The sequence below is a fragment of the Corylus avellana genome, chromosome 11 (genome assembly GCF_965113065.1).
Source record: "Corylus avellana chromosome 11, dhCorAvel1.hap1.2, whole genome shotgun sequence".
NCBI lineage: Eukaryota > Viridiplantae > Streptophyta > Magnoliopsida > Fagales > Betulaceae > Corylus > Corylus avellana.
Window position 1 is genome coordinate 15095879 of NC_142500.1, and position 21983 is coordinate 15117861.

A 21983-nucleotide genomic window follows, 5' to 3' on the forward strand; every position below is an offset into this window, starting at 1 on the left:
CTTTGCCCAAAGAAGCTGATTCACCTTCCATTGCCGTAGCTCTTGTATCATGACCAGATTCTATACAAATCAAATGCCAACTGTTTGTAGAGTTTCATGTTTTGATGAAAAGGATACAAGAACTTTCTTTAAGCTTATAGATCCATTAACATGCCCCTGGCTTTGGCTTTTGGTTAACAAGGGTAGTGTGCAATGGAGTAGTCTGTTCAAATTTTTTTTGACTTTCTCAATATGCAGAATAAGAACTTAAAACGAGTGATGTTTTTGAGAAAATATCATTATTAAAGATTGAAGCGATTGGGTTACCTATTTAGAAAAAGAGGCTGGACCAATGCTTATTAGCATTTTGGAGTGGTCCTACCCAAGTGTGGATATAATGAAGCTTCTAGCAAAGAGAAATGCTACATTTCTCAAATTTTTTCTCCAAAAGCTAGTTCCCAAATGATGTGTCACCATCCAATGAGTTGGTGACACATTTTCCAAAATAATAAATTTCATGGATGGTTACACATCATTTGAGAATCAACTTTTGAAAAAAAAACTTTGGGAAGTGTAGCACTTCTCCCTGGCAAATGCTACCCACAAGTTTTTGTTCTCATATTGTGGATTGGAACAAGCCAACTTCCCACTCTAGCTAGAGATATTGAGAATCCTGTATTGTTATTTGTTTCCCAGGCTAGGGAGGATTCAGAACCTGTATGAGCATTCATCTTCTCACTGCCATGCTACCCATCCAAATTTCATGTTCCTATAAAAATTAGCTGTGCTAAACACAAATTAACATTTTGAAATTTTTAGCAGCTTTATCATCTTTAAGCCACGTAATGCACAGATGTAATGGTTGCAGCTCCTGTTTGACTTTATTTTGGGTTACTAATTTCTTTTTTTCTTTCTAAGTTTATGTGTTGTTATTAAAGCTTAGACTCTAAAAGCCTTCAAATTTATTTTTATATTCTTAGCGAATGTTTTTCTATTTGTTTGCTGCTTAACATGGTATATTTCTATCAATTTATTTGCAGGTTTCTCTTGAGGGACAGATTTCTCGTAAATCTGCAATCAAAAGTCTAAGTGATGGTTATCAACCTTCTGGAGACCAAATACCATGGAAATTCTGTGAGCAATTCCAGGACACCAGTTTCCCTAGTCTTTCAGGTGCTCGCATTGTCCGCATTGCTACCCATCCAAGTGTCATGAGGGTTAGTCTGTGTTTAAGCATGGGAAGTTGAGTTGTTTCACCCAGATTCTTGTCACATTTAATTAATTTTATATTTTTGTGTTTATCTATTGCAGTCTGGATATGGTTCAAAAGCAGTGGAACTTTTATCAAGGTATGCAATGTTTGATTTCCTGCCTGCTTTGTCATCTGTAAGGTGTTGGAGAGAATATGACTAATACTCATTTACCTAATATGTATAGAATGCAGTAGGAGAAAAGTTATTTTAGGCCTTGGTCTTGTTTAAGATAGTTTTCAACTACACATGATGCATATGGTGTTGTTTATGGGATATTAGTCATTACTCAGCCTGTGTCCCTACCTTCTTTTCTATTTGCAAACAAAGATATCAATGGCACCATTCTTCTAGTTCATGTGGCTTGCAAAATCAGGTCTGAACCTAAGGATCTTGGGAAATTGTGTAAATTTGCCACGTGACAATTTCCCTCTTTCTAATAAAATCTCATAGGCATGATTTGTGGCGTGGGGACCAGCCCCTGATGGTAGCTTTTTCGAAATTACACGATGTAAGGAAGTGTGGGTGGCAGATCATATGCAGTTCTTTAATGAAAATCTTCAGTGGATTATGTTTTTTTTTCCCAGACCAGTGCATGATTGGGAGGTAGACATGGTCACCACTTTCTTTTGGCTTCGGTGCCCTCCCGGCTAGCTATTTTCCAATGTGGTTTTCCCTGATTCGTTGAGTTACACATTTAGGTCACAAACAGCACTGCTATACTTCTCCTACTATGCGAAAGGTTTCCCAATCATAGTTGTTGTGCAAGGATGTATTGTAAAGTTGGTTTTATCAAGAATCTTGCATTGTCTCATGGCCCCCTGTCTATCATATTTTTCGGACTGGCTATAAAGTTCGACATGGAGATGGCCTATGATAGAATGGAGTGGAATTTTATCTTTTAAAATAATGGAGAAATTGGGCTTTTATTGCAAAGGGATAAATCTGGTTCGGCAGTGCTCAATTTTTTTCCCCTCCTTAATGGGACTCCTTATGGGCTCTTGGCCCACATGAGATCTTAGACAGGAAGGCCCATTATCGCCATTTCTTTTTATTATGGGCTTGGAAATATTGTCTAGGATGCTATGGAAAGATGAATTTAATGGGCTTCCTCATGGGATTAAACTTTCTTGGGCCAGCCCATCTATCCTGTGCTTGTTTGCAAACAATACAATAATATTTGCCAGAGCTACACACATAGATGCTGCTTTATCAGATTGAGAGAGGTTGGTAGGATAAAATATGTTGGATCTTGTCTAAAATGAAGAAGTTTGAAGTAATGTCCTTTTATCATGCTTTATCCATTCCTGTTGGTTCCCCACTTCCTTGGAAGAGTATTTGGAGAGTGAAGTTCTCTTCAAGAGTGGCGCTCTTTGGGTGGATAGCAGTACTTGGGAAGATAATTACATTGGATAATCTGAGGAAGAGGAACATCATAGTGGTTGGTGGAGTGGTGTTGCATGTGCAAGAGGAGTGTAGAGTCTATAGATCATCTTCTTCTTTTTCTTTGTGATTTGGCAAGAGAATTATGAGTATCAATTTTCTGTCTTTTTGGTGTAGAATGGGTCATGCCTAGAAAGGTAATTGAATTGATGGCAATTTGGAGAGGTTAGATGGGAAGCCGTAACATCTTTTTTTTTTTTTTTTTGAAAAAAAATAAATAAATAAGGTTTGGAGGATGGCACCTTTATGCTTAATATGGTGCATTTGGAGAGAGCAGAATGCAATAAGCTTTGAAGATCGTGCGATTTTAGTGCTAGAACTAAAGAACGTTATGTTTAAATCACTTTATACATGGATATCGGCATACAATAATATGCATTTTTCTAGTTCTTCTGAATTTTTGTTCTTCTTTTTCTCTATATTAGGGTGTCTCTCTTGTATATTTCATGTGTACTTGAGTTGCACCCCTCTACGCTTTCTAATGAGATTAAATTACTAATAAAAAAATTATTAAATTTTTTTTTGTAACTTGAGTTGTGTTCACTTTCCTTGTTTGCAAAATAATGATTTTAGTTTTGAGACTTATGAAGCATTTTATAACTCATTGCTCAACCTGGTTATAATAAAGTGGGAATTCCTTATGAAGAAGCACGTTTTGGGCATGATTTTAGACTTATAGGTCTACATACATGCATACTGTTATTTTGGGATTTTGATTATATTGTTATATTTTTGGATATCTAATATCTCCGCTGCACTTGCAGCAAGCGAAAGTGATTTGAACTTAGCATTTGTTTCGGAACATTTTGTGACACTTTTGCTCTTTGCGAATCTTAATGACGAGCATTTGCATTAACCATTTGCAGTTATTTCGAAGGATTGATTCATCCTATTTCTGAGGTGGATGATGTTATGAATGTTACAGAGACACCATATGCCAGAGTTACTGAAGCTGCAGAGAAGGTCCAGTCCCATAACTAGACTTGGTTTCATTTGATCAATTTCTTTTTATAAATGAAATTAAAAAAATTATGCTTAGCTCAGAGTATTCTGTAAATGATTTCTTCCATTTAAATGTGTACAGTAATCGATAACGTTTTCATATTTTTTTTCCCCACTAATTCATTCTTGGTTGAGTCATTTAAAATTTGAAGAACTTTAAATAGATAGATATTGAATGCTCAATTTGAGTTGGACATCGGAGTCCTACTTATCTTCGGCAGATTATTATACACTTATTCTTTGGCCTTTCTAGATAGTTCCAAATCGCTTTACATATGGACAGGAGTGTATAGTATCTCACATTTTTCTAGCTTTTCTGAATTTGTGGATTTCTGTTCTTCTTTTAATCATTAATTGGGGTTATCTCTTGTATACATCCTGTATATTAGGGTTGCACCCCCTGCGCTTATTAATAAAATGCATTACTTATCAAAAAAAGTGGCCGTGGTTCTATTATATGGAATCAAAACCTTGTTTTGAATTCAAAAGTCCTGACAGACTTGAGTGGTTCATAATTTCTTCTGCAATTTTAAAGCAAAATGACTATTCATTACTTCATGAATGTCAAAGAACCTACCACTGACGTTGAATGATTGTTGGGCATTACTAAGTCTTTAGAAAAGCACTTCAATTTATAGTTTTGTCTAGAATCATATATTTTTTGGAACATTTTTGTTACATCTGACTTTGATAATACCAAATTTGCAGGCTTCATTGCTAGAGGAAAATATAAAGCCTAGAACTAATCTTCCTCCTTTGCTAGTTCATCTCCGTGAAAGGCAACCTGAGAAGCTACATTATATTGGTGTCTCTTTTGGGCTTACCCAGGACCTTTTTCGCTTTTGGAGGAAACGTGGCTTTGCTCCATTCTACATTGGCCAGATTCCAGTTAAGATTATTTTTTATTTTTATTTATACCTCTCTGCATGAATTATGTACTTTTTTTTTTAAAAAAAAAGAAAAAAAGAAAAGACAAGAGGATTTAATTGTAATTTGAATTTTTTTTGATGATTTAGAGTGCTGTGACTGGCGAGCATACATGTATGGTCCTTAAACCTTTGAACAATGATGATATTGAAGATAGTGGATCGGATAAATGGGGATTTTTTGGTCCATTTTATGAAGGTGAGTCCACCCTCTCTAAGAACTACGTACTGATTTCATCCATATATTTTTTGATAAGTAATGATTTCATCCATATATGTATTCAGTTCATAGCTTGATAATTTGTTTCTATAACTAGATTTCAGGCAAAGATTTACTAGACTACTGCAACTTAGCTTCCGTGAAATGGAGTATAAGCTTGCTATGAGGTGGGCATTGCAAATTTAAACTTTTCAGATACGCGATCATTATCAAATATGCTCATACTTCTAATCTTTCAGCATCCTGGAGCCGAAAATCAATTTCGAGGCGCTGGAGGCTACTCCATCTACCTCAGATGGATTATTGAGTTCAATTAAACAATTTATATCACCACATGATATGAAGCGACTGGAAGCTTATACCAACAATCTTGCTGACTTTCATCTGGTGAGATCTCTAAACAATAGTTTTGACGGCATTACCATGTAGTGTTTTGTGGGGTTTCATGGGAGTAGATAATATGATATTGGTATGTGGTAAAAACTGATATATGCATATGTGTCTATTAAAAGTAGCTGTTACACATCCAAAAAAAAAAAAAAAAAAAAAAAAAAAAAGTAGCCGTCTTCCAAAAATTATTGTCTGCCAATTGTTGGCAGTTGTGGGTTTAGCAATAAATTACTGAAGTCTAATCACAAACAATCCCCATGCCCTCTAACTTCCAACCTGATGACAATATCACATATTTGCCAACCTATTTGTACTTGCCTGCCTGCATTCACCAAATGGCGATGCCAAACATGTGATAAATCATTATGCAAACTGACCTCAACATGATCTAGGTTCTCTGTGTTCCTCCTTGAAGCCCAAAAGCACCTCTTTCCGCTGCCCATCTCACTGCCTCCAAAGCCTCCAGTAAATTAATCCTTGCTCAATATCGATTAATAGCGTATCTGTTTTCTTGCTTGAATCAAGATCCATATGAAAATCTCAGCCTAGAGCAGTCTTTGTTCCATGTAGTTTCAGGCTCAGGCATGGACAAGATCCATTTATTCTTTTTTTTTTTTTCTCTTAATTTGTGTTGAAGTGTATTGATTTCAGCAGCCAACTAATCATAAGAATCTGATTGGGTCTGTGGAGGTGGTTTAAAATGAGGCTCTTCAATATTACTATTGACCATAGGTGTAGCACATATTACTACTCCTTACTTCCTATACTTCTTATCAGTCTTTCCTTTTGTGGATGTCCCAAAAATGATATCCACTTTTTATAATGACTCTACAATAATGTAACTTCTTAAAAGGGGGAAATCTACTTTACCTCCCAAAGTTTGACCTCATTTTCAATTTGAACCCCAATGTTTAAAAATTTGCAATGTACCCTCACAAAGTTACAAAATTTTGCAATTCGAGCAATCTGTTAGTCAATTCCGTCTTCTCAGACGGAAAGTCAAACACGTGCCACGCACGTGTGGATTTTTCTCCAAATCTTCCCATATTGCCCCTAATTTTTTTTTTAAAAAAAGTTGGGTTTACAAAGATGGCAACTAATATTGGGACAGAGTATCAAATAAAGGGACGGTGGATGTGGTGGCCAGAGGTGAGCAAAGGGAAAGTTGGATACTTCTAAGAAAAAGGAAGAAATGCTGTCCCAGGTGTATTCGTGGATTAGAATCTGTTAAATGGTGTAACTATGAGGGACAATTTGATTCCTGTTAACTCAATTCAATGGGACATTGCTAAAGTCAGTAGTTTAAAGGGAGATTGAGAATTGTTCAAAACTTCCCAGTGGTGAAGTCATATGTTTACGAATGGCGGCTTAAGGCAGTTCAGATGATTTGGTCAGTTTGATAGGCGAGACTACCCTACAGAAGTTATGAGAATTATCCCATGATTTTACAAAGTCTGAATTTTCAATGTAAACTTTTAATGTCTTTGTTGCTAATCTGTCTATTCTTTGACAGATTCTTGATCTTGTTCCGACTCTCGCACATCTATATTTCAAAGGGAAACTTCCAGTTACAATGTCATATGCACAGGCTTCTGTTTTGCTCTGTATTGGCTTGCAGGGTCAAAACATCTCCTATATTGAGGTTTGTTTCTCAACTTGTCCATCTAGTCATTTGTTGAATAGATGATTCTCCCAAGTATTTTATCATTGTGCTTCAATCATGCTCTGGTACGCTTTCACATGAGGCTTTGGATACTTAGTCCAGGTTCAAATAGGAGACACTCCCCTCTAATGTTGCAGTTTTGTACATCTTGATTTCGTTCCAGTCTTATTTCTGTATTGATGGATGGAGTGATGTTTGCTTAAACTTACATTTTGCAGGGACAGATCAAGCTAGAAAGGCAACAGATATTGTCACTGTTTATAAAAGTTATGAAGAAGTTCCACAAATATTTATACAATATTGCTTCCAAAGAATTTGAATCAACCCTGCCTCAACAAAAAGAAGTAAGTTGAGCAACTGGGGAATTATTTCTATCTGTAATTTATGTTATTAGTGAGCCTGTATCTTTTAAATTTTTGTGGATGGATGGTTCAGTTAGCAGCATTTAGCAACAAGTATAACTGCGTACCTATCCACATGTATTGTCTGTTTATTAGTCTGTTGCAAAGGCTAAAGGGGATACCTTAATGCAACTCTCGGTTGTTCACATTTCATGCAGATTGTGATGAAACCTCACAGTATATCTGTGGACGAGGATCTCAAGAATGCAGCAAAGCAAGTTGAGGTATTTGCAATTCCTTCTACCTTTTTTTTTTTTTTTTTTTTTCTGTTTACATTTGTTCCCCCTTCTCCCCGCTCCCCCCTCTCCCCCACCACCTATTGTCATTTTTGAGAGCGCTGAAAGTTACTCGGTCCATTTATAGGATGAGAGGAAATCTGAGACGGATGGTTTGTTAGATCCCGAGCTTCTCCAACAATATGCCATTGTGGACAGAGAAGCTGATTTTGAGAATGCTTTGCCTAGTAAAGGTAAGATACCGTCAGGTGGTCTCGTTAGTTTGAAATCCAGCAAAACTAAAATTGAGAAGCATGGAAATCAGAAAGAAAGTCATAAGAGTGGGAAAAAGCGTAGTAAAGATGACCATAGATCTAATTCAAACAAAAAGAAGAGATCCTAATTATACTGACTCTGAGAAACATCAAGATGCAAGCATTTTTTCATGGATCGCCTATGGAGGCAGCTGAACAGGCACCCCCAAGTCCTTTTCTTGCTTGTTCTTGATAAACCTGCATTTATATATATCTAGATGTAGGGAGATCTGTTTGGGAAGTAAGAATCCCATTATTCTCATGAGCGATCAAATCATTCTTGTACTTCTTGTTTACTGCTGCATGTGAGAATTAGTATATAATTATACGGATTTTTGACATAGGAGCAGGCCTGTTTCATTTTGCTTTATGATTAAAAATTTTGCCTTTGTGTTTCGACATTTATGAAATAATAGTTTATTTTTTGAAGTCATGCTGGTTTACTATGGTAGTTACCTCTTTTCATGAGTAATTAGTTTCAATGAGACCAGTTAGCCCGACTTCCAGATTGTTGGGTCGGCTAGCCTGATTCTGCAGGAGTAAATAGAATAATGTGAAGCAATATAACATGAGAAAACATGGTCCTATACTCCTATCCTAAAAATGATAACCGCATAATGCAGATGCAAAGACGATTATTGCTACTATTTGCATCTACATGTACTACCCACAATAAACCTCGTTTGCTCACTTTTTCGACTATCTCGAGCTTCATTAATGAGTATGCAAAATTTGGCATCCTCAATTTTTTCACGAATCACATCCATATTTTACTTGCAATGATATCCAAGATTTCCTTTTGAATGTTGGGTGATATATATTTGGTATTCTGTGAAGCATTTTTTAAGATAAGTCTAACAACTTTATCGGTCTAAGTTACTTGGAGCTTTATCAATTTAATGAAATTACCATTTTATTTTGAGTTAGAGCTTCCATCATGACCTCTAAAAGCGCGCATGCTTGAAACGATATCTATTGAACACTACATATTGAGGTTTTGAGCTGCATCGATTATTCTTCATTTTTTGTAATATTTCACAAAAAATTTATGTGATAAATTCGGATCTATTTTCCCAACATTTCTTATTAAAGAACAATTCAATACATTATTCCCCTTTTTTTATTGTCAAATCCTTTTATTGTTAATTTATCTGATCCTAGACGCCTGCTGATTTCTTAGAAAAAAAATGTAGAATGAAAGACAAACTATAGCATTCTTTGAGGGTGAGTACTCTAACCAATTTGAGTATGTCTTGAACCAACAAGTTTAAAGTTGAAGACGATGATTATCCGATCCCCAAAATGAATATTCTAAATCCAATATTGGTGTTTTAGCCCCTTTTTTCACTTACACCCCTACCGACGGTTTTATTTAATATATTTGGATCTTGTGTTTTAACTCTTGATAGTTCATTCTCTTTGAACTTTTTTTTTGTTTTGTTTTTTTTTTTATAAGTAATAAGAAGTTTTATTAAAAGCGTAAGGCGCCTTTACGCACATTGGAAGTATACAAGCGGGAACGCCTAACTAGAAAAAGAAAAGAGAAAGCCGAAGCTCACCCACAAAAGAACCCCAACAAACCCACCCAAAAACCCTCAAGAAGCAAATACCCAAAAAATCCCTAAGCCCTCAAAACCCACACGAATCGTTACTTCACAATAGTCTTGCCCTTCCTTCTCCGAGGAGACGCGCTAGCAATGTCGTAATTAATAGAGCTTTCTAAATTTAACAGCTCTCTCTTGCCCTTAGCTCTAGGCTGCGCGACCTTAATTTCCCAAAGGAAATTCTCTTTCACCTCATTCAGCAACACCAACTTCCGATCATCCTCTTCACCGCCATCCAGCCCCTGATTAGGAGGATCGGGGGATAGCTTCCCATTGCGTGCTACCTTATTTGCCCGACGAAAATCCTCCTCCGTGACCTTCAAGCTTGCCATGTGCGGATCATCGTCCTTTAAACCTGTCCTTATCCACTCAATCAGCCACTTTTGGGGTTTGGTCAAACCATTTTCAACAGTTATGGCGTCAGAAGTGCCTTTGGTCCTAGGTTGAGCAACCTCTACGTCCGGAACAAAGTTCCCTTTCTCCATCGGACTTATGCCCCTCATCGGATTAGTGTTCTTAGGAACAAGCTTCCCTTGAGCATTGTAAGTAGCAAAGCCAGCGAACCCAGCGACTAGGTCGGAATGAAATTGTGCCAGCGGAGCACTAAGGGATTTCACTGTCTCAAGAAGAAGAGAATCATTCACCCGGCTTCCTCGTTTTTTCTTAGCTCTCCGATAGTAGCTTAACATCTGCTTGTTCAGAACTATGGGAGTCCCATTTTTCGATAACCCAGAAATTGAGCGTAATCTATCTCCCAAAGCTAGTGCCTCTAATGAATGGGCAGCCACGGGTATCAAAGAAAAAGAATGAGAAGGGACAGAAGTTTCCGCTAAATGAACCTGTACATTCCCAGTAGTCTTCGGAAACTCCAACGCTGACAAGGAATTCGAACCAGAAACCATACAGAGACTAGAATCAGGAGGTTGAACCAAAGCAGAAGCTGGTTTCGATCTAGATTCTGAACCAACCAGGGTCGACGAAAGCTAGTGCCTCTAATGAATGGGCAGCCACGGGTATCAAAGAAAAAGAATGAGAAGGGACAGAAGTTTCCGCTAAATGAACCTGTACATTCCCAGTAGTCTTCGGAAACTCCAACGCTGACAAGGAATTCGAACCAGAAACCATACAGAGACTAGAATCAGGAGGTTGAACCAAAGCAGAAGCTGGTTTCGATCTAGATTCTGAACCAACCAGGGTCGACGAGGACACCTCCTTCACCTTAGTCAGAGGAGGAGCCACAGATCTCGACCCAAAAAACCCCCGCCGAAGCATACCTTTCGCCGGAGAGGGTTTCCGATCGGTCTTAACGGAGGCTTCCCCCATCGCTGGGGAAACAGAATCCACCGCAACCTCCATATGCCCTGGGTCCGCACTCGCCATGCTAAATCAAAATGTTGATAACAGTGACACGAGTGTTTCTGTGCTAGCTAGAAAATAAACTAAATTAAGGCTTTGTGAGTTTGGGGTGTGTTTTGTCTGATTATTAACGTTAGAAGAAAATGGTTACGTTGGCATTATTAACGTTAGAAGAAGGATAATGCTAGAAAAACAAGAGCCAAGATAAGTTAGACAACGCCACACGAACCTAATTATGTAATTCACCTCCTCCTCACCAACGACGCTGCAATAAGCAAAAATGAAAAACAAGCCAATGAGCCACAAAATGATAACGCCAGAAAAACTAGAGCCAAGAATATGATGCTACTTGATTCACTTCATCATCAACAACTGGTAGAAACAAGCCACAAAATAATAATGCCAGAAAATGACATACATAAGAACATAAAGAGAACTTACAGTGGCCGGTGAGTGGGCACGGGCGGAACCAGGATTTTTGATGTGGAGGACGAACTTTTTTTTTGGATAAGTTGGGAACATTGACTTATATAAATACAAAAGCATATAAATACATATTTGTGCGTGTTTATATAAAATAAAAATATAAAAGTCTTAAATTTAATCTCATGACATCACAAAAACGCAAGAGTATAAACAATTAACAAAATAAACTAACATACGATTTATAGAGTTCAAGAAAAATGGTACCAAAAATAAATATTGTAAACTCAAATGACTACAGAATAATCACTCAAAAAATAAAATAAAAACAGATAGTTTCATCATATTCCACATTTTTGCACCAAAAATACACGCAAAAAAACATGGATAAATGCAAGGAAAAACGAGATGTGGGAAAGATGGCTAAGAAAAAAAAATACAAACGGAATAACGCATAATGTGTTAGTTTTGGGGGGACAAATATATCATTTTTGGGGGAACGAATTCATAAAATCTGTATATTTTATAAAGAATTGTAAAAATTTTGGGATTCCAACCCTGCATGGGCCGCAATATGAAAAGTAGTACTTTATAAGATTTTTTAAAATTTTGGGGTAACCAAAGCTCCCCGTGACCAACTTAGATATGCCATTGCTTATGATATAACATATAAATAGATGAAAATATGTTATAAAACACGAGTACGACTATGTAATGAAATAAATTATCCAACATGATGCCGCACAATATAGAATAATACCATGTCCAATTTTGGTGCTCAGTAGTAATTTGTTAATGTTTTTGTTTGTTTGTTTATTTTTAATTGACGTTTCTTTGCCTAAAAGCTGCCGGATTGCTCATGTGTTAACTGTTAAGTGACATGGAAGTATTGATTTAGGTTGTTAAGTACCAAAAATGATAGTTTAGAGATACGTTTAAAAAAAAGAAAAAAAAAAAGAAAAGGTGATAGTTTATTAGATTAAATATAATTTTTAGTTTCTTTTAATTAGCTAAAAGAGTTTTTGTTGGTTTAATGATGGTATCCTCTCCTCTCCGTTTTAAGTAAATTATGTTGTGGTTATAATTTAAAATCGATCAATATATCTAATTTTGGCTATAAAATTAACTTAAAAAATAAATAAATAAATAATGTGAAATATCAATTTTGAAAAGCACTTTGAATAAGATATAAAATTTGAATATTTTTAAGAGTTGTCGTTGTACATTAATGAATATTCTGGTGTCAGCAACGTAATTAACTCGTTGGAGTCAGCAACGTTCTTTTATTAAACCATTTGAAACGTACTTTTTTGAAACTTATTTTATGGAATGCAGCTCCTTTTATGGCATCAACAACGTAATTAACCCGTTGGGCTTACAAAGGAATGCAGCTCAAAGCCAAGCTTCAACTCATGATTCATCTTCTCCACACCGAGATTAAAATTCAGGATGCTACATATTTGCTCTCGGGATGCTAAGAGTGTGACTTGGCAATCTCTTTAGAGTGCATTTTGAAGTACCTTTTCGGGAGAGGAAGGGAGAGGTGCACCCTTGTAAGGTGTTTTTGGGTTGGCTAAATCAGCCCTTACTTAGGGTAGTTCAATCATCCACAAATAAGCTTTAGAGAAAGGTGAGTGACAATCCAACCACCATTCAATTGAGTTTTCATAGTCGCCTTAGTCACCTCAAAAACTCCCTAAAGAGATCATTTAACCACCCCCAAGTTAGAGGGTAATTCGACAAACCCTAGGTGGCGAAGGGAAAAGAGCTAGCCCTTCCATCACCTTTGTTTATTCCAAGTAATTTTTTAAGGGATGATAGGGACCCAACTTTTTTGCCCAATAAAAGTCCAACTTTTAACTTTTTTTTTTTTTAAAAAAAAAAAAAAAAAAAAAATGGAAAAAATGTATGAAGCAACCCTATCTATTTTTTGTCTTTCTTTTATTTAGTATTTTTTTAAAAAAATGAAAAATGGTATTTTTCTTTTTTAAAAAAATACCAAATAAAAGAAAGGCCAAAAATAGATAGAATTGCTTCAGACATTTTTTCCATTTTTTATTTTGTTTTTTTTTTTAAAAAAATAATAATAATAATAATAAGGCAAAAATTAAACTTTTGTTGGACAAAAAAGTTGGACCTTTAACATTTACCTAATTTTTTTCCTCCGAGCTTCCATTCTCCTTAAACTTTTCAATATATTTTTTTTATTGGGAGCCAAGCTGAGGTGACATTTTATACATGTGTCAAAAATTCCATTAAGACAGAAGCGTAAGAGAAATGCTAGGTACTACATTTTCTAACGGGATGAAAATGTTTTTCCTTCACAATGAGTGAAAATGAGCCACTCATTGGAATAGTCCCTACAAAAATATAAAGAAAAAACTTTTCAATCAGAACGAAAATGTAATACCTAACATTACTCCAGTATCAAATTGATAAATTTGTAAAGTACAAATATCAATTTTGTTACTTTTTAAAATCCAAATACCTTTCTAATAAGATAAACTACACCCAGCAATTAAGCATTTAACCCCTACCCTTTTTTTTTTCAAATAAGAGGCCCATTAACAAGCTCCGTGGTCCCAATCTCATCAAAAAGCATAGATTTCTATACTTGAACCCTTTACTAATGGGATGAATGAATGACTAATGCAACAATTTCTCCAGGAGTTATTCTGCAAGAGATTTCTGAAATGCTTTCTGGAGTTCAGACACATAGTTGTGCACCTGAAATATCAGGTTCAGAAGGAGTAATTACAAATCAAGGGATTCGGATCCTTGGGATATCAGATTGTCATTTTAAATCTTTAGACTCAATCTTGCAATACCTACAGAGACTTATTTCGAATCCATTGATCAGATATCAATATCCAGGTATACAACACAGTTAAAAATAAAAAAACCAAAAAGGGAGATGTGCTCGCCAATCTCCATTTTCCAAACGAAAAATTGTTGGTTCCCACTCTGTCCAAACGATTATTAAACCTCAAACAAACAAGGGAGAAGCGAATTCCAACCCTAAATAAAGTTCCGGATGTCCAAAGACTTCACATCAGTCATTTGCTCATCCTTGAATTCCTCCCTGAAATAAACCAAGACCATGTATTAATTCCATGTCAGTAAAGGCCATGACCCATGAATATCAAAGATGTCAACCAAACAAACAAATCAAATACATAATCCATTGGGAAAGAATGCACCTTTGTTACTAATTCTACTTGGCCACAAAAAAGATGGTCCATTGCTAACACCAGTGAAAACTCACCTTTTACCCTGGATCTAAATAAATGGTCTCCACATTGTCATTTTGAACAATATCAAAAAAAATAAGAAACCACCTTAGGTTGGACTAGTCTCATCCAATTCTAACATGGTCAGCAATCAGCATCATATCACAAGAACCCCTTCCTCCTAATCCCTTTTTCAACATATAAATTATCCCCAACGCAGGTGGTCGTAGGGGTGTCAATTCATGTTCGCATGTCAGGTTTCGAGTCGTGTTAAAGCATAAGTATAAGACTATATAGGTTAGCTCTAACTTAACCCATTTAATTAAACAGGTCAAACCCCCTAATTCTAACCCGTTAATTTTTTTTTTTTTTTTTTTGGGGGCTTGTGTCAGGTTTCATAAGTTGTGTAAAAAACTGTTAGTCCTAAATGTCAGGTCTTGTGTTATGTCGATGTATGAGTATAAGACTAATAGGTCTACCCTTAGAGAGATCAAATCCTTCAACCCTAACCTGCAAATTTCATGTTGAGTTCATATTGAATTCCCAGGTCGTGTCAAAAATTATCAACCCTAAGTGGTAGTCCATATATAAAGTGTACTAAATTTGTATCACCGTGGCTTCATACCATTACTAATTCTTCTAGGCCATATATTAGGTAGCCCATCGCTAAGACCAGTGAAAACTCACCTTTAACCCTAGATCTAAACAATGAACCACCAAAGATTTTGCACCTTGTCTAAGGCCTCAAAATTGCACCGCCCTCTGAATTTGAACAATTTCAAAAATAAGCAGCCACCTCAAGTAGGATTAGCTCACCCAAATTTGAACATGGTCAACAATTATCATCACATCCCAAGAACCCCCCTCCTCTCGGTGCCTTTTCCAACAAATAAATTTCTCCCAACATACATGCTAGTACATATATATAAAGAGTACAGTTACGATTTGATTCTAGTCTGTTCATACTTATAATCCTTATAAGGAGATCAGATCAATGCACACTCTTGCAAATATCTCCTTTGTTAAACATCTATGCTTGCACAACCATATTTCTAGCTAGTCTTTTTTTTTTTTTGGGCCTTGCTACTCATTTATCAAAATCAACAATGGCACTATCTAAATTTTCTCCCAAGAGTCAAGGCTCACAGAAATCACAGACCTATGGGCTCCCAATCATCTAGGGAATTCAGAATGGCCTGCCAGAAATTACTATCTCAAAAAGGAAAGTGGTTAGAATGAGATGGTCAGCAAGCATCAACAACATACCGCTTCTTTTGAGTTTCCATTGCCTCAAGAGCCTCTTTCTTCAATTCCTCCAGTTGTGCCTTGGAAATTTTGAGTTCTAGCTGTTCTTCATACTTGGGCAAATCTTCCTTTCGAATTCCAAGCCTGTAAAGATAAAAATAATAAGAATGAAAGAAAGATAAAACCAAAGCCACGAAGTCCACATCTCATCTCAACTACAGAGCAACAAAAAAGTAAAATGGAAACACCATATCGGCAATCTGAGATTAGCTATCACTCACAATTCGATAGGGTAGGGAAAAAAGAAAAGGCAACAGCCACTCTGACACATGGCCCAGAGGTCAGACAAGTCATCAAACAAAATATTAGAATGGTTAACATGGTAAATCAAGTTCACCCAGCTAAAATTATTATATTTGGCAGAATAATAATAGGGAAAAATATAAAAAAGCCCCCCAAACTACCAGCCGTTTTCGATTTAGCTCCCTAATGTTCCAAAAGTGATAAAGTAGCCCCACAAACTATTGCATTTTGGCCACTCCGTTAGTCAAAACCGTCAGTTTGGACGGAAACTGCAAAACGACGTCGTTTTGTTATGGGTAAGTTACTACAATGTCCTTTTATGAAAAAAAAAAATTTGGGAAAAATAAAAAAAAAGCCCCCCAAACTACCAGCCGTTTTCATTTTAGCCCCCTAATGTTTAGAAAGTGATAAAGTAGCTGCCCAACAAAACGACATCGTTTTGCAGTTTCCATCCAAACTGACGGTTTTGACTAACGGAGTGGCCAAAATGCAATAGTTTAATAGTTTGGAGGGTACTTTATCACTTTTGATACATTAGGGGGCTAAATCAAAAACGGCTGGTAGCTTGTGAGGCTTTTTTATATTTTTCCCATAATAATAATAAAATAAGTCCAATCTACCATATTGATATGCTAATTCCTCAAGTTATCCACATGGGTCGGGTAAAGCTCGAGCTTTTGCCAGCGGGTGTGACCATAAGAAATTGTTTGCACTCAAAGAGGGTCGAACCTTAGATTAATGTTTCATGAGGCACCAAGGCCAAGTGACTTACCACTCAGGCAACCCTTCGAAGTTATAATGGAACCGCTAATAGATTCCGATGTTGCTTAAGACGCTGATTTAGCTAGAAACTGCTAGCTATATGCCAACTCTCCAACTCACTCTTTGAACCAATGTACTTATGACACTTAAGATGTAACCATCATAAATAATAAGAACACCCTTGTAAAGCATTTTGACATACACACAGCAGATATGAGATGAACCACATAATTTTAAGGGCCCACCAAAGTACAATAATCTTACAATACAATTCAACAAAGCCTATACTCACCTAGCAAACTACTTATAGTTAGCCAAGTGGAACAACCTTACGTACAACATAAATCAAGTTTATGGGTTAAGGCACGCCTGATTAAGGGGCTTGAAACTCACTAAGCTAAAATGACACTTCTTTTTTCTTTTTCTTTCTAAGCTAAAATGACACTTACTTCTTATTGATTTTATCAAACTCTGCCAGAAGAACAGCCATTGATTTCTTGTCATTCCTCAAAAGGGGCTTTTTGAGTTCCTTTTCAACTTTTTCCAGTGCATCAAACATCATAGTCTCTACACCATGATCGTCTGTGAGACCCCTCCTGCATAAGGAAAAAGGCACTCATAGGCATGAGAAAATACAAGTGATGTACAAGTTCAATCATTTAGAACCACAATTGTCAGCTGCAACATTAATTAGCCACACTGATCATATCTAAAATAGAGAATTCAACAAGTTGAACAGAGTAGCACATACTTGATCCGTATTTCCTTCAATGCCAAAAGATATGATCGAGCATCTGGAATATCTTGTGTTCGTGTCTGTATGGTGTACTGGATCCTTTGGGACTCCGAGAACAAGTCAGCCCTGCAGGAAGCACAATGGCAGAACAGCCAAATGCATCATAACTTAAAGGTGTTAATTGCACTAAAAACAGGACACTTACCAATATCATCAACCATATCTAATTTACTATTGCATACAATTATGACTATGTTGTTCAATCATTGTAGCCAGGCATAGAAGGTTCTAGTAATTTTACACATTTAATGTCAATCACAAAATCTACTCCTACTTTTTCGGATTGACACAACATGTAACAACCAAGAAACGCACTATCACTCCAAAATGGCTAGTCAAGTTGCAATTTAAGCTCCTCATAATCACTTATGAAGCTTTGTCTCACATAGTAAGAAACCAACATGGGACTTAACCCATGAGCTCCTATGTAATCTTCCCACTCCATGTGGAAACTCATCTTCACAATGTAAAACTAACTTTTTGGGGTGTTGCACATCAACTGGGACCCTCCCTCCCTCTCTTTCTCTATGTGCATGTGGGTATGTGTTTGTTTGTGTGTGTGTGAAAAAAAGGTTTTAACATCATTATTTCAACAGAGGTATAATAATGTCTTAAGCAATTAATAACTACCCCATCATGAACCAATACATAAGTTCACCATGAAATAAAGGCTTCCCAATCAAATGAAACAATATTCTAATTTTCCTTCATTAATTTCTTCCAGGACAGGAATCGAAAAGAAAAGAGAGAGGGGTAGTTAAGGTAAGAATACAAGAGGAAGAAGCTACTCTATTAAATATATGCCACTACAAATTATCCTGCCAACAACCATGGCACAGACTAATGGGGAACCATCCCTAGGATCTCATTAAACTTTTGCATGTTTCGGAATTTACAATGGAGATGTCAAGTAGAAAACTTGAGCAAGATTTAGGTCTGGCATGCAAGGCTAAGAGATTGGCAAAAAATAAGCACAAAGAATGAAATCATTTCGTAGCTGCTTCTGATGTTAGTAATTTTGACTACTTTGGAAAAAGTTTATACAATAAAATTCATAGACCATTTAAATCGACTTCCAGATGCATCCTGTCAACATTCTAGAATTGGCTACACCTTTTTCACTAGATGTTTCATAATACTTATCAGTGCAATTGTTTGCCCGCCCCCCCCCCCCCCCATTGTTCGGGTATTTTAGTAATTTCGGTACAATTCCAATGAGAGTATATTTGTTGTCACCAAACTAAGGAATAAGAATAGTAATTCCATTCCATCTCCTTTCATTCCCAGTAATAGCTATTCATTTTTCCTAATGGAATAATCATTATGTGTACCAAACGAAAACTAAAAATTATTCCTTTCCTTTTCTTCCAGCTTCTTTTGCATTTACTTGCTCTTCATTTCATCTGTTTTTCCTTAAAGTCTGCAGTATTCAGCTTGCATAAGCATTTGAATAATGGTGACAAACAAATATATATCCATATTCCCTTAAAATTTGTACAATAGACATTTAGATATATGGGCATGCATACACATACACTGGCATAATACCTGTTTAACCATAACAGTAAGAGATACATATTAGAATCGCAGTGCAAAAAAAAAAAGGTAAAAGCAAGACGAGGATTTACTTTTCCCTTATCGTCTTCATGACCTTGGCATACTGAGCAACTGCAGCTGGATCTTCTGGATCAATGGTGATCTTCTCCTTCCTAAGTATCCCCATGGCTGTCTCAAATTTCTTCTTAACCTCAAAAAAGATGCCCTTCAACATTTCTTTTAGGCAAATGTACATGATTTGTCAGTAAAGAAAAACATATCATGAAGGCAAAAGTTCACTGATAAGAAAAAAACTACACATACAAAAAGTTAAACAAAAATTTGTTGGTAATGTATCATTAATGCGTCAACATATAACGGAAATCATCCCTATTTTGTATCTTGCTAAAGGGGGGAGAAGGACGGGAGAAGAAATCTAGATCGGTCCACAACAATACTAGAGTCAACCTTGTAGGATCTCAGATGGAAGCACATATTTGACAGAACCATCAAAAGTACGGTTCCAACCATTCAATGCCTCAGAATGATTTAAAAGATAATGGTTCAACTCCCTATGGTAACCATTATTCTAGATCATGGATATCAATGACATGCAAGAACCCATTGTGTTCACGATTTACAACAAAAAACCCAAGAAGTCACAACATACATATGTTATAAGTGCACACTGAAAACCAAGACTAATGCATGAAATTTGTGCGCACAGGTGAATGCCATGTGATGAAAAGCTATCTCATGCACAATTCATTATATATATATATAATGCAATTTAGGCACTACTGATTGGTGAAAACAATGAGAAACCTTCACATTCACTTACCATCTCCCTTAAGAGCAGGGGGGTCAGCTTGTTTGGCGAAGAAACGAGCTGGAATAGCATGTGTCTGTTGAAAGGTGAGTTGGCTACCACAAAACTGTATGCACACGAAAAAGAAAAAAAAAGGGGGGGAAGAAGAAGAAGAAGAAAAGTGTGAGAGACTAAAAGAAAAAGGAAAAGAGAACACAAAATTAAAATTGGTTGCATGGACAAGATCCTGAAACAAAGTCAGCAGATGTACATTTGTTACTCACGCACACACATATGTAAGATCTAATTCTGCAATTTGATGACCATGGAGCTTTCTACAATTTGATGACCATGAAATGAACAGATTTAATTTTGCTCAATATGCTGCCAAAGCCTACTGGGGGTTGTTCACTTGTATCACAACACACTATGTTATAGTTGTTAACCTCTTAAATGTTTCAATCAAACCATTGCTCGCATAAACATATTTTGTTTCTTAAGCCACCTAATCAAACTACGATGAACACACACACACATTACCACATTGCTTATTGTTTACTTCAAAATCATTTATAACCAACACCCTTTTTATTTTTTTTTATTTTTCATTCCCGTAACACCTCATACATATTTTACAAAAAGAGCTATACTTTTTAAGCTCCACATTATTGTTTCCATGCTGCTTTACTTACCCATTTGTTCAAGCTCCGACTGGTTGGTACAAAATTGTGGTAAAATATAACAGAGCTTTGAATTTCTAACAAAAAAAAAATCCCATTGACCCACGTAAACCTCTTAAATCAAACATTTTCATTCTTTTGCCGAACATTCTTACTAACCAAGCAAAACAAGAAATAAAAGCCCCGAATTTACATAAGACGTCTAACCATCTATCATTTGCTACGCTAAGAAAACCCTAAACTTCTACATATCCAACAGATCCACCATTAACGTCCAATACTCACCCAAAAAAATCGAACGTTTTCACACCAAACAAACGACTCCCAAAAATCATTTCCCTTACCAAAACGTAAAATATCACGGAAAACCCTAACCCGCTGTTTGGTTACCTAGAAAATGTAGGTAATGAAAAGAAACTAAGCCACAGAATCCCAAAATATTCACCATTTCAGATCTAAGAAAATATTTCCGTTTGACTTCCATCAAAAACTGCAGTTCCAGGGTAACCAAACAAACATATTCTAAAGGAATCGGAAATGAGAGCTCTAAATCGGTCAAAGAATCGAGGAGTAGGAGCGATATAACACGGACAGAAATGTACCGATCGGGAATTGTAGGAAGTACCTGTTTGGATTTGGAGAGCAGGCGGGACGAGAAAGCCATGATCGGAGGCTCAGCGGCGTCTTTTACCTCTCCTTCTTCGAGCTACTGTTTGTAAGGCGAGCTTGGCCTTTGTCTTCGAGGCGTCTATCTAAACGAGAGAATCAGACCCTGTGCGAGGAGAGATCCCTGCGTGTTTGTTGAGTGGGTTCGCCTTGCATATTTGCCGTTCGATCTTCCAGTAAGCCGTGCTATTGAGCAGTTCCAAATCAACGGTGGGAACTGCTTGAGACGAATATAATTTATTTATTTATTTTTAAATTAGGGTAAATATAAGATAAATTTATGAGTAAATGCGTCTTTGTGATTATTTTCTCAGTTTTTAAAAGTCAATTTTAATAGCATAATTTTTTCGCAAATTTGAAATTGATCATTTTTGTGTAGTGCCACATCAACATTTTTGCAACATTACCTTACAATAATATTTTTTTAAAAAAATATACCTTAAAACTTAGAAATAAAATCTAAAAATGAAAAAACCTAGCCACTGCGGAGCATCCTCACCACTAGCCACTGCGGAGCACCCTAGCAATAGGCCACCCCAACCTCAAGGGTGGTCACGAGCCACCCCTTGCCCTTTAGGGGTGGCTCGCAAGCCGTCCTGGGAAAGGTTTCGCAGTTGATAAGCTCAAGCGTTCACCTCAAATTTTCATGAATTGATTAGCACACTAATCATTCAAGAGAACTGAAGGACCCTCAAAAGGTTTAGCCTTGATCGCGAGAGTATATTCAAGAGGGGAGCTTGCCCGAAAGCCACAAAGGATTTTGCAAGTGTT

At 36.5% G+C, this 21983-nt stretch overlaps 2 protein-coding genes across 3 annotated transcripts in view; one reads left to right on the forward strand and one right to left on the reverse strand.

Moving 5' to 3' along the window:
* The window catches only part of LOC132165453 (GNAT acetyltransferase (DUF699)), a 28346-nt gene extending 20114 nt beyond the window's left edge, over window positions 1–8232 (forward strand). Inside the window, exons 16-26 of the mRNA XM_088511818.1 lie at window positions 1020–1196; window positions 1291–1328; window positions 3539–3635; window positions 4383–4562; window positions 4691–4799; window positions 4918–4987; window positions 5060–5207; window positions 6724–6852; window positions 7092–7217; window positions 7433–7498; window positions 7638–8232. Coding sequence (XP_088367944.1) covers window positions 1020–1196; window positions 1291–1328; window positions 3539–3635; window positions 4383–4562; window positions 4691–4799; window positions 4918–4987; window positions 5060–5207; window positions 6724–6852; window positions 7092–7217; window positions 7433–7498; window positions 7638–7892 — 1395 coding nt within the window. The 3' untranslated portion in view covers window positions 7893–8232. The remainder of the gene's footprint in view (window positions 1–1019; window positions 1197–1290; window positions 1329–3538; window positions 3636–4382; window positions 4563–4690; window positions 4800–4917; window positions 4988–5059; window positions 5208–6723; window positions 6853–7091; window positions 7218–7432; window positions 7499–7637) is intronic.
* A 5544-nt stretch (window positions 8233–13776) lies between these two features.
* MGP1 (MALE GAMETOPHYTE DEFECTIVE 1) lies at window positions 13777–21351 on the reverse strand. Of its 2 annotated transcripts, XM_059576598.2 has the most exons (8): window positions 21172–21351; window positions 19900–19993; window positions 19151–19295; window positions 17478–17588; window positions 17176–17322; window positions 15683–15805; window positions 14204–14268; window positions 13777–13913 (listed from the first exon to the last, which is right to left on the reverse strand). In XM_059576598.2, exons 1-7 carry the CDS (start codon window positions 21208–21210, stop codon window positions 14205–14207), a joined length of 723 nt encoding a protein of 240 aa, XP_059432581.2. In that variant the 5' UTR covers window positions 21211–21351; the 3' UTR covers window positions 13777–13913; window position 14204. The 2 variants fall into 2 exon arrangements, with proteins under 2 accessions (XP_059432581.2, XP_059432580.2); XM_059576597.2 differs by lacking the exon at window positions 13777–13913 and having other exon boundaries at window positions 13962–14268.
* Window positions 21352–21983: the final 632 nt, after the last annotated feature.